We start from the raw sequence: 14,700 nt of genomic DNA, 5'->3' as shown, positions 1-14,700 counted from the left end.
AGACAAAGACAGTATGATTTCACTTAACATGTATAATCTAACAAAAAACAAAACGAAACAAAACAAAAAACCGGACACAAACAAAAAGCAGAAACAGACCCCTAAATACAGTGAAGAAAGTGGTGGCTGCTGGGGGAGAGGGGATGGGCAGGGTAGTGGGAGTACCAAAATGGGGAATGGGAGGTACAGGATTTCAGTTATGGAATGAAGTCGTCACAGGGATGAAAGGTACAGCACAGGGAATATAGTCAGTGGTACTGTAATAGCACTGTATGGTAACAGATGGGTAGCTACACTTGTGGTGAGCATGGTATAATGCAGAAAGCTGTTGAATGACTATGCTCTGTACCTGAATCTAATGTAACACTATGTGTCAACTATATGTCAATAAAAAATAAAACACAAATTTAAGAAATTAAACTTTATATACCTAAATAAATAAATAAAATAATATTTCGGTTATTGTTTGTTTTTTAAAAAGGCTCACCCTTCCTATCAAATGATAGAATGCACATAGAGTACTGAGCATAGTGGCTTGTCATATGGTAAGTGTTCAAGACGTTAGGCGCTACTACACAAGTTCTATGGGCTGTGTACGTATTTATCATTTACTAACACATAAACTGACGCCAGAAAATTCTTCCTACATTTCTGTAAGGGAATTAAAAAGGCAGAAATAAACATTTTGCATTAATTTAGTAATTTCACTCTTTCACATATTAAGTATTTACAACCTCTTTAGACCAGGCACTCTCATTAGGCTTCCACTCTAGAATTAAATGAACCAGACAACAAAGAAATCAATATGCAACAAAGAAATCAATATGCAACAAGTCAAGTGACATTAAATCCCATGATGATAAGTCTAACAGGGTAAGGGTAACAGAGAACACAGAACATGACCATTCTTTGATGAAGTTGGTCAATGAAGGCCTCTCTGATAAGGCATCATTTGAGCAGAGAGCTCTGAGGCAACTAGAAGGAGCCATGTGGATATCAGAGAAGGGTCACAAACAATAGGTACCAGTCTCAAGAACATCAAAACATAAGGGCAGGGCGCCTGGGTGGCTCAGTTGGTTAAGCGACTGCCTTCGGCTCAGGTCATGATCCTGGAGTCCCTGCATTGAGTCCCGCATCGGGCTCCCTGCTTGGCAGGGAGTCTGCTTCTCCCTCTGACCCTCCCCCCTCTCATGTGCTCTCTCGCCCATTCTCTCTCTCTCAAATAAATAAAATCTTTAAAAACAAAACAAAACAAAACAAAAACATAAGGGCAAGACCATAAAGCCAGTGCAAAGATGAGCAAGAGAAATGGAAAGGCCACACAAGTGCGAGAGCTCATACAGGGCCTTGCAGATCCTCAGATTTTACTCTAAGGTGGGAAGCCTTTGAAATTTTTTAAGCATAAATAACATGGTTTAACTTTGATTTTAAGAAGATCACTCTGGGGAGGCCTAGGTGATGGAGTCAGTTAAGCATCCAACTCTTGGTTTCAGCTCAGGTCATGATCTCAGGGTTGGGGGATCGAGCCCTGTGTCAGGCTCCCACGCTCAGCATGGAGTCAGCTTCAGATTCTCTCTCCCTCTGCTTCTCCCACTCGTGCTCTCTTTCTCTAAAATAAATCAATAAATCTTTAAAAAAATCACTCTGGCTGCTACATAGAAAATACACTGAAAGGGGCAAGTATGGAAGCAGCAAGACTACTGGGAAACAATTTCATTCTTTTGGGAAAAGCTGATGGCTTTAATCAAGAGTGATAGAGGTGGAAACGGTGTAAAAAGACAAGTGGTTGAATTATGATATTTTAAAGGTGGAGCCAACATGATTTGCTGATAATTTGAGTGAGACAAACAGAAATCAAAGATGCTTCCAAAGTTTTGGATAAACTGGAAGAAAAAAAAGAGTTGCTACCAACTGAGATGGCAAAAAGATAACAAGTAGATTTGAGAGAATGAAATCAAGAGCTATTTTGGACTTGTTAAGTTTGAGAATCAGACATTCAATTATTGGATAGATGAGTCTACAATTCAGAGGGTAAGTTGGAGTTGGAGATAGAAATATAAGAGTTGATAAAGCTTTTACCTAGAGAAAACAGATAATGATGGGCCTGAGACCTGGGTCTTAGGTCATACCAACATTTACAGAAAACTAAGTATTTATTTAAATAGTCTTGATATATATGGAACCATAAATCACTTGATACGTTTACTCTTGTTCCATTTACTGTCTTGGTTATACACCTGAAAACAACCGAAGCATTAAAGATGGGAGTGGAGAGTAAATACAAAAAGATGAGAAATCTGAAGAAAATCAAAGAAACTGCTTTGAAATCATTAAAAAAATTAAAGTCTAAATTAATATGTGCAAAAAGATGCGACTAATATATAAGTTTAAACAAAACAGAGAGAGAATATACATACAATTGGATAAAAAGATCTGGGTTATTGTGTTAGTTCTATTTCTAGGCTAAACCATAGAATGGCATGCAAATGTTAAAAATGTTTCCTATGTTTTTCTGCACCCTAGAGAACAGACAACACTAAGAATTCCTAAAAACAAACGGGTATATTCTTTAATTTTATATAATTACCATTTAAAATGGACCCAAGATGTTCCCTAGTTAAAAGATGCCAAATGCAAATGTGCCTGCAAGTGCCCAAAAAAATCATACGTCAATAAATGTAAGATGCAGCCATTAATCAAAGACCCTAGCTAATTCTTAGATAAAACCAAGAATCCTTCATTATCTATTCTGTAAATCAAGACTCACGAAATTATGGTAGAACAAACGTTGACCTATTCACCTTACTAACTACTGCCTGGTATGGTTTCCAAAGGTATAGGAATTTGAGAAATGGGGGCAGACATGAAGACTTAGAGCTACATTACAGTGATTATGTCTGGAACCTTACACACCATTATCGAGACATTGTGGTAGGTCTAATTTCCTGCTATTCTACCTTAACATGGTCAAGTTAAACAGCGTAAGTTTGCTGAACTCAACCAGAACTTAATACCAGAGCTTCATCTGGAATCTTGTGACAAATATCCTATCATGCCTCACATTACTGCCATCCTTGATTTTTACTACAAAGTACCAAGCTTCACCTACCCTTTTCTATTCTTTACTATTGAATTGTTCCACTAATCTAACTCTAAGATCTCTACAAAAACTTTTAAAATACAGGTTGTCCCTAATATTCAAATTCTTTATATAATGGTTCCCCAACCTCTTAGCTTTCACTAAAGCCTGGATTACCCCAAAAGACACTACTTATCTTGTATCCCTTTTCTGTGAACTTTTTCACAGACAACTAAAACCCTTAAGTCCACTATTACTCTTCTAATTCCTTGTATTTAAAACAACGTCCATCTAAACAAAATAAAACATAACACAAATACAACTTACACTTTGAAAGTCATGTTATCTACCTCAATACGTTTCCCCTCTCTTATGGTAAATTATACCCATTATACTAAAGGCTCCATTTTGCCCCCAGTTATATCACCAGCAAGCCAACTTCGATGTCTGTATTCATGATCTATGCCAACACTTTAGCCCCCTCTCACCCAAAATACTTACTTTTCTTCAAAAAGCTTCACCTCCTCTCTACATCAGTCAATCACCACCGTAAGCATATTAAACACCCAACCCTTGATCATCATCATCTATGTCCTTCTAAAAATTTCATTTACACTGAACTATCTCTTTGACCTATCAGGCTTTTATAACCAACCCAACACTTCTACCTGGCCCCACAACCTACCCAATTATGGCCATCACCAATGACATATAAACTCAACCACTTCAGGGTTAACAGCCTATGCCCATGCCATTAGTAGTTCTGTCCTATCTGCTCTGCTTAACACCCAGCCTTGAAATACCATGCCTCTTTTCTGGCTATTAGATAAAAGTCTTTAAACTCCAACTATGGTAAGTCTCCTAACTTCAACTGGCCACTCAGTAGCATGAGACTCAATAATATTTGGTCTACTTCTTCACCCATTCCCCCCAGACACTTTCCAAGTTTTCCATATTATCCTCAAGTTCCATAATCAAACTCTGTGTTCCACAAAATACTATTAAAAGATATTTCTTAAAAAGTTACATGGTCACAAAGCTACAATTAAAAAATCACTTCATCACGATGGCAACTATCAAAAACAGATAATTACAAGTACTGACGAGAATGTGGAAGAATTATAACCCTTGGCTGGAATGTACAATGGTACAGTCACTGTGGAAAACAGTATGGAGGTTCCTCAAAAAATTAAACAATTACCATATGATCCAGCAATCCTACTTCTGGGTATATACCCAAAGAAATGAAAGCAGGGTCTCAAAGAGATACTTGTACACCCATGTTCATGGCAGCATTATTCATTATAGCAAAAACATGAAAGAAACCCAAGTGTCCATCGATGGGTGAAAGGATAAACCAAATGCCATACACACACACACTAGAATATTTAGGCATAAAAAGGAAGAAAATTCTGACATATGCGACAATGTGGATGAACCTTGAGGACATTATGCTAAGTGAAATAACCCATCACAAAAAGACAAATATAAATGATTCCATTTATATGGGACAGAGCAGTCAAAATCACAGACCTAGAAAGTAAAATGATGGTTGCCAGAGGATAGGCTGAAGGGGAAATAGTTCCAGTACTGCAAGATGAAGAGTTGTAGAGATGATGGTGGCAATGGCTGCACTACAATATTAACATAACTGAATTACACAGTTAAAAATAATAAAGATGGTCAACTTTGTTACGTGTTATTTTACCACAAAAAAGTTTTTAGAAAAAAAAAGTTACATAAGACACATAAATTTGAAAAATACATCTTACAGTCCCTTCTTGGAGATTCACAATGTTTATCAGTACTTTAAAGTGTATTTCCACCGTTTTCAGTAAAGAAACCTGTTTAACTCTGCAGTTTCCAAACTTAACAATTGAACCTCCTTTTCAAGAAGTATCTAGTATCATCTCAAAGGAGACAGAAACAGTGGTGTAGCAGACCTAAACGAATTTACTGAGAAAATACTTCAGGTAAAAATGACCTTGACATCCCCATTCTCACCTACAAACACAGTTAACATCACATACCCATCTTTACCTCCTTCTAGTTTCACAAGATGGGCTCTTTGCTCTTACTCCAGAGCAATCCCTATACCTATATTCTTCATTCCAACCCTTACTACCTCAAAAACCTTCCTTTAATAATTACCACCTTCCCATTACCTTAAACTTCTTAATTTCTTACAATCAATACTAAAGTCTTACCTATTTCACTTTCCCAATATTTTTCTTACACATCCAGAGAGTGTTATCTTGAATTCCTATTCTGTCACTGTCCTTTTTAAGGCTTTTACTGACTGAGGGACGCCTGGGTGGCTCAGTCGGTGAAGTGGCTGCCTTTGGCTCAGCTCATGATCCCAGGGTCCTGGGATTGAGTCCCACATCGGGCTCCTTGCTCAGCGGGGAGCCTGCTTCTCCCTCTGCCTGCCTCTCCCCCTGCTTGTGTTGTCTCTCTCTCTCTCTGACAAATAAATAAATCTTTAAAATAAATACACAAAAAAGCTTTTATTGACTGAACTGCTGAAGCCCTGGTCACCCTACCACCACACACTTCTCTTCAATTCTGTTTCTCTCCTGCCAAAACTATTAAAATTTTATGTCTAACAAGGTTACTACTCCTTCCTCAGCAAATTCTTTATTGACTCCCAAATACCGAAGAGATAGGCCTAGGTCTTTCACATACCATGCAAGGCTCTAGCCTATTCTCTCAAGTCTTACCTCCTTCATTTTCCTGCCTTTCAGCCAGTTTATGATCTAAAAATCCTCAACTGCCCGTTCCCTATGCTCACTATGCCGCTTTATAACTTCACCCATACTTCTGCCTAGAACAACTCTGCTGATGCTTTCCACTACCTAACTCCCAGTTACACTTCAAGATTTAATTTGGCCTACCCTGGCCACCCCTACTTCCCTGCCACATGGATTAGGTTCCTACTGTATACCCAGGTAACCCAGTACTCCTTTATGCTCCTGTTGCATCCTGGGTATCCTTCTAGCACAATGACTAAAGATTTCTCTTTCACACCGAGCAGACTATAAATTTCTGTGGGTTAGGAACTAATTATTACGCATCTTTGTATCCACAACACATCACCAGCTGATTAGTGAGTATTTAATAAATGACTGTTAACCTGAACTCTTTCCCCTCTCTATTTCCACACAACTGCCAGGTAACCAAAAACACATTATAATGCAGGAGTATACAACTATCTACCAGAAGTATCTAGTGACATGGTACCAAAGCTCAGAAGTATTTATTTGGTAGGAAAAATAGTCGGCACACTCCTCTCTCCCATTTTTTAATGTATTACTCTCTTATAACTAGAAATAATTTTCAAATAATTTAATACCTTTAAAGCAATCTAGGGTAACTTAAAAGACACCACAGCCGCAACCAAGTTACACTTACATTCGGCTAGCTTCGATGTCGTCAGACTGAGGTTCTCCTGGTGATCTGTAAAATGCAATTGAGGAAAGTTAAGCAAAACATTCCATATTCCAAAAATGGGCAGACATGTTATATTAGTAGACAAATTTGAAAACAAGATTTAATCGTTAACAGTTTTAAAATTAACTAAAGATTTTAACAGAAGAAAAAAGTGATCAGATTGCCATTCAACACGTTTATTATAAAAGCTGGACTAATAAAAAAGTCAGTGCATTTTTTTAAGGAAAGGATACTATAAACACTATTTAGATACCAACATACAAAGGAGTAAAATGTATAATAAATCATAATTATTCACAAAGTCAAATATTTGTAATAAAAACATACAACTATGAAACTTTCTACAGCCAACTATTGGTTATCCAAAATATCAAAAGTATTCACTGGTATTCACAGTCCCAAACTTTATTTAGATCAGGGGTCAGCAAACTATTTCCTGGGACAACAAACTAAGGCCTGGGTCAGGCACCTATTTTTGTAGTATTAGAATACAGCCACAATTCATTCATTTACATGTATTGTCCATGGCTGCTTTGACACTACAAGAGCAGAGCTGAGAAACTGACAGAGATATATGCCCCACAAAGCCTAAAGTATTTATTATCTGGCCCGTTGAGAAAAAGTTTGCTAACTTCTGCTCTAGATAATTTATATTTTAATCTTATAGCCTTAGTGAATTTTGAGACACTTTTAAGTCAGATTTACCATTCTAATCACGATTATCTTGGTTCAACAACGAAATTAACCTTCCCTGAAAATATACTGGCAAAATGCATTACCTATCAAAAGTGTACCAAGCTGGGGTATTAAAATGTTACTATGGATAATTGTGAACTGATTTCAGTTATAAATAGTTGCCAGTTGTTTTCTATTATTTTTTAATATACTGTTACTATCTTGCATAGAAATATTCAAAATTCTAAGACATTAAAAAGTCTTACTTTCATTTTGGGATATGAATGAATTTTGCATATTCCTACCATACTGTTAAAACAATAAATTCCTCTTACCCTATTCAGTTTTATAAACAGCATTGGTCAATATATACTAAGTTAAATCAACATAATATTGATTGCTAACACTCAAATTCTCAAAAATTTTTTTAGAGATCAAAAACTACATTTTCCAAATGACATTACAATAACCTGATCTGTAAATTTATCACTGACTTGAGACTTCTAATTGTGAACTTTAACAAAAGAATCTTAAAATTAGAGCCACCAGCAAAAAAAAAAAAAAAAGAAACACTGTTCTCCACATTTCTTAGCTTTTAAAAATCTTACTTCTTTATTAGACTTTCAAAATTACCCCTCACTGCAGTTCATTTAGAGTCCAAGGACAAGAATGCAAAAAAAAAAAAAAAAAAAAAGAGAGAGAGAGACTCCAGCAGCTCAAATATTTTAGATCCTCTTTGCAGTATATTTACATTTTCAATTTTGCACAAAGTTATATTAGAACTAAAAATTGGGGCATGCTGGAGGTGGCAGTGACTTGGCACTGACACAAATGCAAAAATTTCACTCCACCCTCTCCCCCAGGGAGCAAGCAAATCACCTTTGTGACACACCTGGTCTCCACCAGCCTTGTGGGTAAGTACCCCAAGATTGCTTCCAAACTTGTTTGTATGTCTCAGACAGAAGAGCTAAAAACTGATGATAACCCCATGTACCAGCTGACTCATTTTTGAAAGTGCGACCCTCCAGCATCAGATGTCATACTGTAAGGAGGCAGAGCAGGCTTGCAAAACAAAAAATAAACCTGCTGGCACTAAGGGAAGAGAGGCAGATTAGAAGCTTTCAAACACGCAGGCGGCAAAACTTTCAAAATTAACAGGGAGAGAAAGAGAGAGGGAAAAAAAATGAGGACACAATGACAGGAAAATTAAAATACTACTGCAAAAAGGTAAGACACAAGCAGAAGGAAAACAAATCTGAGTCTTAGAAGCACAATATATAACTGCTACAAAGTTTTGAGAAATGGGAGAGAAGTTAAATACATCATCAAAAAGTAACTACACTGTTTTCCAGTTTCTGTTCCCTAAACAAGAGAATATGTAAACATTAGCATCAAACTGTCACCAAATTATTATAAATATAGTGGATTACCATTTAATATTAACATATATTCAAGTGAGCTACAAAAAACATTTGTCAAACCAAGTAATTAAACCAATTCAGTCTAACAGAAGGACAAAAGAATAAGAAAGGAATGAAAGAGTATTACCCTAAAACAGGTCTATCCTGGGTCTCATAAACATGGTTATTAGCCCAAGCTGTTTTCTACTCAAAATGGAAATTTTTACTTAAAAGAAAAGTGAATATACAAAAAACTAACAGAAACACTTTTCTGGCAGTTATAAGTAATAGTACATGTCTGAATAAATTTCTAGTCATTCTGCTTGTATTTCTGTAATACTGTAAATAACTTACCAAAAAATATCCTAAAGTTAGCATTCATTTCCAAAACTATGAAATTATCTAACATCTACCAATTGTTTCAAAGCTTTACTTTGGCCACTAAAGAGTCTCTTTATTCATTACTGTCGAGTTTTGGGAAGTAAGGATCTAGTACATGTTTGTAACTTTACCAAATTCAGGATATAACCAAAGAGGAAAAAAAAAAAGTACTGACTCAGGTTAACCTAAAATTTGTCAGAATAACAAACCAGAAAAAAAATTGTAGAACAGTAATATTAGAAAATAAAAAATAACTATTGGAAGTCTCTATTTTAGGGTCTTGATTTGGATCACAGAAAAGTGATCACAAAATGCCTCCTAATCTAAATACTGCAGCATGAGCCAGAACATTCAAATGGAGGCTCATTTCCAATAATAATGGGTGCAGCTTGTCCAGCCTGCAAGTCACTCCTTTTACCTCCACTGCAACTCTTTAGGAAAGAAAATTACACCAGTTTTATTAAAGTTGTAAAAATTTCTAGAGAAGCATTTTAGTTAAAACTCTCACCACATAAAATGCACATTGAGAATTTTTTCATAGTTTCGTTCATAATGTTTATTTAAAAACTTGAAATTTTTGAGAAATACTTTCCTGTTTATTTATACACACAGATCTGGGGGGAAAGCATAAAATATTTTAGGAAGGTTATTTAATGGAGAAGCGCATTAACACTTAGATAAACTATTCACATTATTCCTGCCAACTACACATTTTCTTCATTTTTTACAGCACGTATTTTACTTTACAATAACAGCCTTTTAAAGGCTGTAAAATAACATTCAAAATTACCTTTTACAAGCTGTGGCCATTCGGTGACATCAGGGTGATCACAGCTTTGAGTCACTGATTAAAAACAGGTTGTCACACCAGTCTAGCTGCTAACTTGATCTGAGCGTAGGTTTAATAACTCTAACAAATTAAACAAATCTTTAGTTAGAACACTTTAATATATAAATCCAATCCATCGTTCAAAAAATAATCTTCAAAGCTTCAAATTAGGTGTCAATGCAACATTCATCAGAAGAGTAATTATTATAGAAATGCTTTTAAGGACTATTTTCCAGCATTATTTTTTCCCCTTAAATGATCTCTTCTCTTGAGAAAATGTGGTGATAATCTCTTGTACTTTTATGGAGTGTTACAGTTTACAATGCACTTTGGTTAACAATATCTTGTTTGAGTCTCATGACAACTCTGGCTCTACCTAATCAGGGCAAATACTACAGCAAGAATTTAAGAAAACAAACAAACAAAAAACAAATTAAGCAGACTTAGAGTGATTAATTGACTTGCCCAAGATTTTAGAATTAGTGCAGAAGCGAAGATTAAAACTCAAATCTACTGATTTCCTATCCAGGGTTAGAGTTTTTTGGTGTTAGTTTTACTATAGAAGAGTTTCATAGTTATATATATGTAATGGAGCAAAGATTTAGAATATGGCAATTGTTTAAATGAGACTAACAGTCATAGGGTTTTCCAGGTAGCCAAATGCTTAACAGATAATTACACACACACACACACACACACACACACACACACACACACACACACACACACACAGTCTAGTCCTACTTATTCTATATTTAAGTAAGGTAATCTAACATTAGCCCAAACATCTTGGGTACTTCATGAAAATCTTTTCTATTCTTTCTCAGCCATAAATCCATTAATACTCAATTTCATGAAGAGACTGGCAAAATGTAAAAATATGTCCTCCTCCCTCAACCTAGTATCTTTTGATTCCCTTACGTGGCCTTAGCTGAACTTTCTTGATTGTCACGGTTCAAATTTATCAGACATCCTAATCCTATGTAATTCTGGCAAAGATATACATCTGAAATATCCCAGTATCGAGAACTCATTTTGTGCAGCTACTTTTCCCCTTAATTATTTCCCTACCAAACTGTATATCCAGGCCAAATCTGAAAAGTGAACTAAGGAAAAATGAGAAAATTAAGAGGGAGAAAAAAATACCCTTGATAGTTAACTAAACAAAATAAAATAAAATACCCTTTGATAGTCACTTTGAAGTGACAAGAGACAACTACAGAAGGTGGTTACCAGCATGGACCCAAAACTCCATATAAAATAGTAAGGTATCTGAGAATATGAAGAGAAGACTTGAAATATCAGTGCTTAGGCCCATACCTCTGCAGCAGCCTATAAACTTGGGCTTCAAATTCAAATAAAGGTGAGGGTTGGCCTTAGTATATATAAATAACTTGAGGTGACTTCAATAAATGGGACTTATAATCCCTGGAAGAAATAATACAATTTCCCTATCATAGCTACATGTCTCCTAATAAAAGCCTAGGACATTCCTGAGGCCACATGAGGAAGAGGCAATGGCATCCCCGAAATGAACCATGTTCCCTCTTGGGTTCTCTCTCATAATACTAAATGTGTATATAGATTTAGAAGATCCAAAGAAGTCTAACTTTCTAATCTGTCAACACAAGTTAAAATACCTCTTAACTAATCAACTGAAGTAAATTAATTCATTAAAGAGCTACATGTATTTTGAAAATTACTGAGTCAAGTTCTCTCTACTGTCTCCTTTTTTATAAGGGCCAGTGCTCAACAGAGCACAAACAAGCTCCAGAGCCAATCTGGATTCAAGTCCCTGTTCGGTCACTTAACTAGATGGCAACTCTTGGGCAAGTTCCTTAACCATTCTGAGCCTCATTTCAGTCATAGGGAGAATTAAGACTATAATAGTGTCTTTTTCAGAGGGCTGTCCTGAGGATGAACAAACCAACATATAAATTGCTCAGAATAGTGCCTGGCACATAGTAAGAGCTCAACAAATGGAAGCTATTATTAACTCATATAGTCTAACAGCCAAACCTGCCCCGTCCAATCTTCTCATGCATAAGATTTCACTTCTCATAACACACTAATCTCTTCTGATTTCTTTCAGAATCCTACTTATGTCCCTCATAGTCTACCTGGCAGCACAGTGATTTAGTACCTTGCACAATGCTTTAAAAATGGCAAGCACCCAAATTTGCTGAAACTGTTTGTCGTTATATTCTAACTATGACATTAAGATATACATGCAATTTTGAATTCCAAAAAATAAAACAGAAACATACCATATTTCGCCAAACTTCTGAGGAGCTGGTGAATTCTAAAATCAGGTTCTTACAGATTTTTAACCTAAAATATAAAACACCTCACTCAATTCTTTTCACATAAACAGCTGGATAAACTCAATTCCCCCAAAATTCATTAAAAGGAAATTCATTTTGTTAATATTTATGAATATCCAAAAACGTATGAACAGACAAGTGTCCCTAATGCTGTTGCCAGGATGCATGCAAGGGTGGTCAGACAGGCCCTGTTGCCTCAGTGCTTTTAGCTGGCAGAGCCACGTTTCCCATATTCATCCACGGGGCTTAGAGCTTGCCATTTCTTTACTCTTCCCTCCTTCCAAAAGGGCTGAAAATGTATGAAAACTGTTTGACTATATGCCTCTAATTCCTTCAGGTACCTGTAACAATTTAGCTTTTAATTAAATTCTCTGTGCTAAGCATCTGCTATGTTAGGTACATTTTACAGGCACCTGTCCACTACCTCCTAGATTAGCAGCCTCAGGCAGGTCTTTCGTCTCTGAGTCTCAGCCGTCAGGTCCTTTTGAGTTTTAGAGAAAATGTTTTCACACTACGTAGGACAATGCTTCCTGGCACATTAACAGGAGCTCAATACATGGTAGCAATGACTATTTCTTAAATAAAATATTTAACATTTCTATCGAAACTAAACTCACCAAAAACCAAATTCTGAGCTTGAAGATGCACCCAAATAATCACTGTAAATTCTTAACTCATTTGTATATGATCAGAGCATTTCTCAGTGGAATAGAACTGCAATCTTTTAATCCATTTCCTTTCATCATATATGAAGAAACAAACTCCCAAAGATTAAGAAACCCACCCAGTGCCCTTCATGTTGATGGTAGAAAAATGAATGCTCAGCATATATATGTATTTTTAATTAACCAAGTTTTAAGACCTTAGAGGACCAAGTCTCAATCTATTCAATAATAGAATCAGTTCGGAAAATCTGTAAAAAATGGATACTTGATCTCTACTTTCAAAGACTGTGATTCAGTGCATAAAGTGGGGGTACATGAATCTGTATTTTTAACATATATTTTAGGCAATGCACAGATCCCAATTTGAGAAACCTTGCCTTAAAAGATTAGAAACACATAATCACAGGCAAATATACCAAATCTAGAATGATATAGGATAAGCAAGACAAACCGTAAGAACCAGAAATGTCAGGTAATCTCTTTGCAAATTTACCATTAGCACCCTAATACCAGATCTAGTGCCTTTATTTTATTTATATCTGTGTCCCTCTCCAACAGAGGGCTCAGTCTAATAATAATCTAAGAATAAGAAATGAAATCTAGTAAGAAATGCCTTTATTGGTCTACATTCATCTGCCCCTCTAACATTTTCATTATTCTTAAAATGGTCCATGTTCCAAATCTCACTCTCTATATACACAACACATACATACATATATCTCTATATTTTTATTACTACATCTGGTATGTGCTTCATCTCTTCCAAATCTCACTCTATATATACACAACACATACACACATCTCTATAATATTATTACTACATCTGGTACGTGCTTCATCTCCTCTCCAATAACCTATTTCCTTCACCTCCTTCTAAACCTAGGTCAAACCTTAATTTCACAGACTACCTTTTCTATCACTTTTTTGTTGTGTTCCCTCAGCACTTCCCTTCTCCTGTGCACCATGGTTATGTCTTAAATTTATGGGTAAAGCTTCTTGTTGAAACTCTTTCAAGTTTTGTACATTTGTAAATTTCACAACTGATCAAAGACTGTAGTTAGGCTAAAATGTTTAAATGCTGCTTTCATATAGTATTCCCCACATAATCCCCGCAACTCCATTAACCCGTGAGTACTGGCTCCTTATCCTTCATATGCTGAAAGACCTGAAAACCATTAGCTCAGCTGCTGATATACAAAAGCTTCCACCTACTGACATTTTTCTTACAGAAGTCATCATCTTTCCGGTGTATTCTAAATCCTGGGGTCCCTAATCCTACTTTATTTCTGTAGCATTTCACTCTACTAATCGTTCCTCACCTCCTCTCACTTCCATAATGCTGTACATACCTACATTCTACCTGTGACAGCAACTAGGTCTTCTGTTAATTCATCTTCCTAGCTCTCATTCTCGGTCACTTAAGTTTCTTGCACTAGTCCCTTTTCTTAACCTAAATTATCTGTGCAATTCCATCCACTTCTATAGCACCTCTATACTTAGGATCCCTAACTCTACATCTTTAAGTCTTTAACTTGAGTTTTAAGTCTGCTACTCTCAATTACCAATGGTACACATACACCTGACGTTATCATTAGCATCTAAAATCAAACTCAATTATTTCCCAAAAAACTCACTCCAACTTAAATGTGCCCCATCTAGCTGTTCTTCTAGTTACAGACTGAGAAAATTGTTGCCATTCTTTATTTTCTCCCTCTCATTTTTATTTAGCCTAACCACTATGCACATTGATACTTGTTAACCTTCAAATTCTTATTCATTCATTCAAAAAAAGTCTACTAGCTGAAACTAATACAATGTTATACATCAATTATATCTCAATTTAAGAAAAAGTATAGATTTTGAGTGCCTATGAAGTGGATAAAAACAGTTAAAGAAA

The 14,700-nt window shown here is 35.9% G+C and overlaps 1 protein-coding gene across 5 annotated transcripts in view; it reads right to left on the bottom strand.

Annotated features, from left to right (window-relative positions):
- UBE3A (ubiquitin protein ligase E3A) overlaps window positions 1-14,700 on the bottom strand; it is a 98,644-nt gene that overhangs the window by 61,358 nt on the left and 22,586 nt on the right. The window contains exons 2-5 of one of the 5 annotated variants that reach the window (XM_073887400.1): window positions 12,082-12,145; window positions 9,776-9,895; window positions 8,097-8,296; window positions 6,491-6,535 (exon numbers count right to left, since the gene is read on the bottom strand). The exons of 1 other annotated variant lie outside the window; for it this stretch is intronic. In XM_073887400.1, coding sequence (XP_073743501.1) covers window positions 6,491-6,492 — 2 coding nt within the window. In that variant the 5' untranslated portion in view covers window positions 6,493-6,535; window positions 8,097-8,296; window positions 9,776-9,895; window positions 12,082-12,145. The remainder of the gene's footprint in view (window positions 1-6,490; window positions 6,536-8,096; window positions 8,297-9,775; window positions 9,896-12,081; window positions 12,146-14,700) is intronic. 3 more of the 5 variants (XM_025852087.2, XM_025852088.2, XM_025852090.2) reach the window with 3 other exon arrangements.

Source organism: Callorhinus ursinus, unplaced genomic scaffold, assembly GCF_003265705.2.
Source record: "Callorhinus ursinus isolate GAN/ISIS: 27379988/994484 unplaced genomic scaffold, GSC_fseal_2.0 scaffold78, whole genome shotgun sequence".
NCBI classification, from domain to species: Eukaryota; Metazoa; Chordata; class Mammalia; order Carnivora; family Otariidae; genus Callorhinus; species Callorhinus ursinus.
Note: the sequence above shows the minus strand (reverse complement) of the source record. Positions and strands in the feature narration are given on the sequence as shown.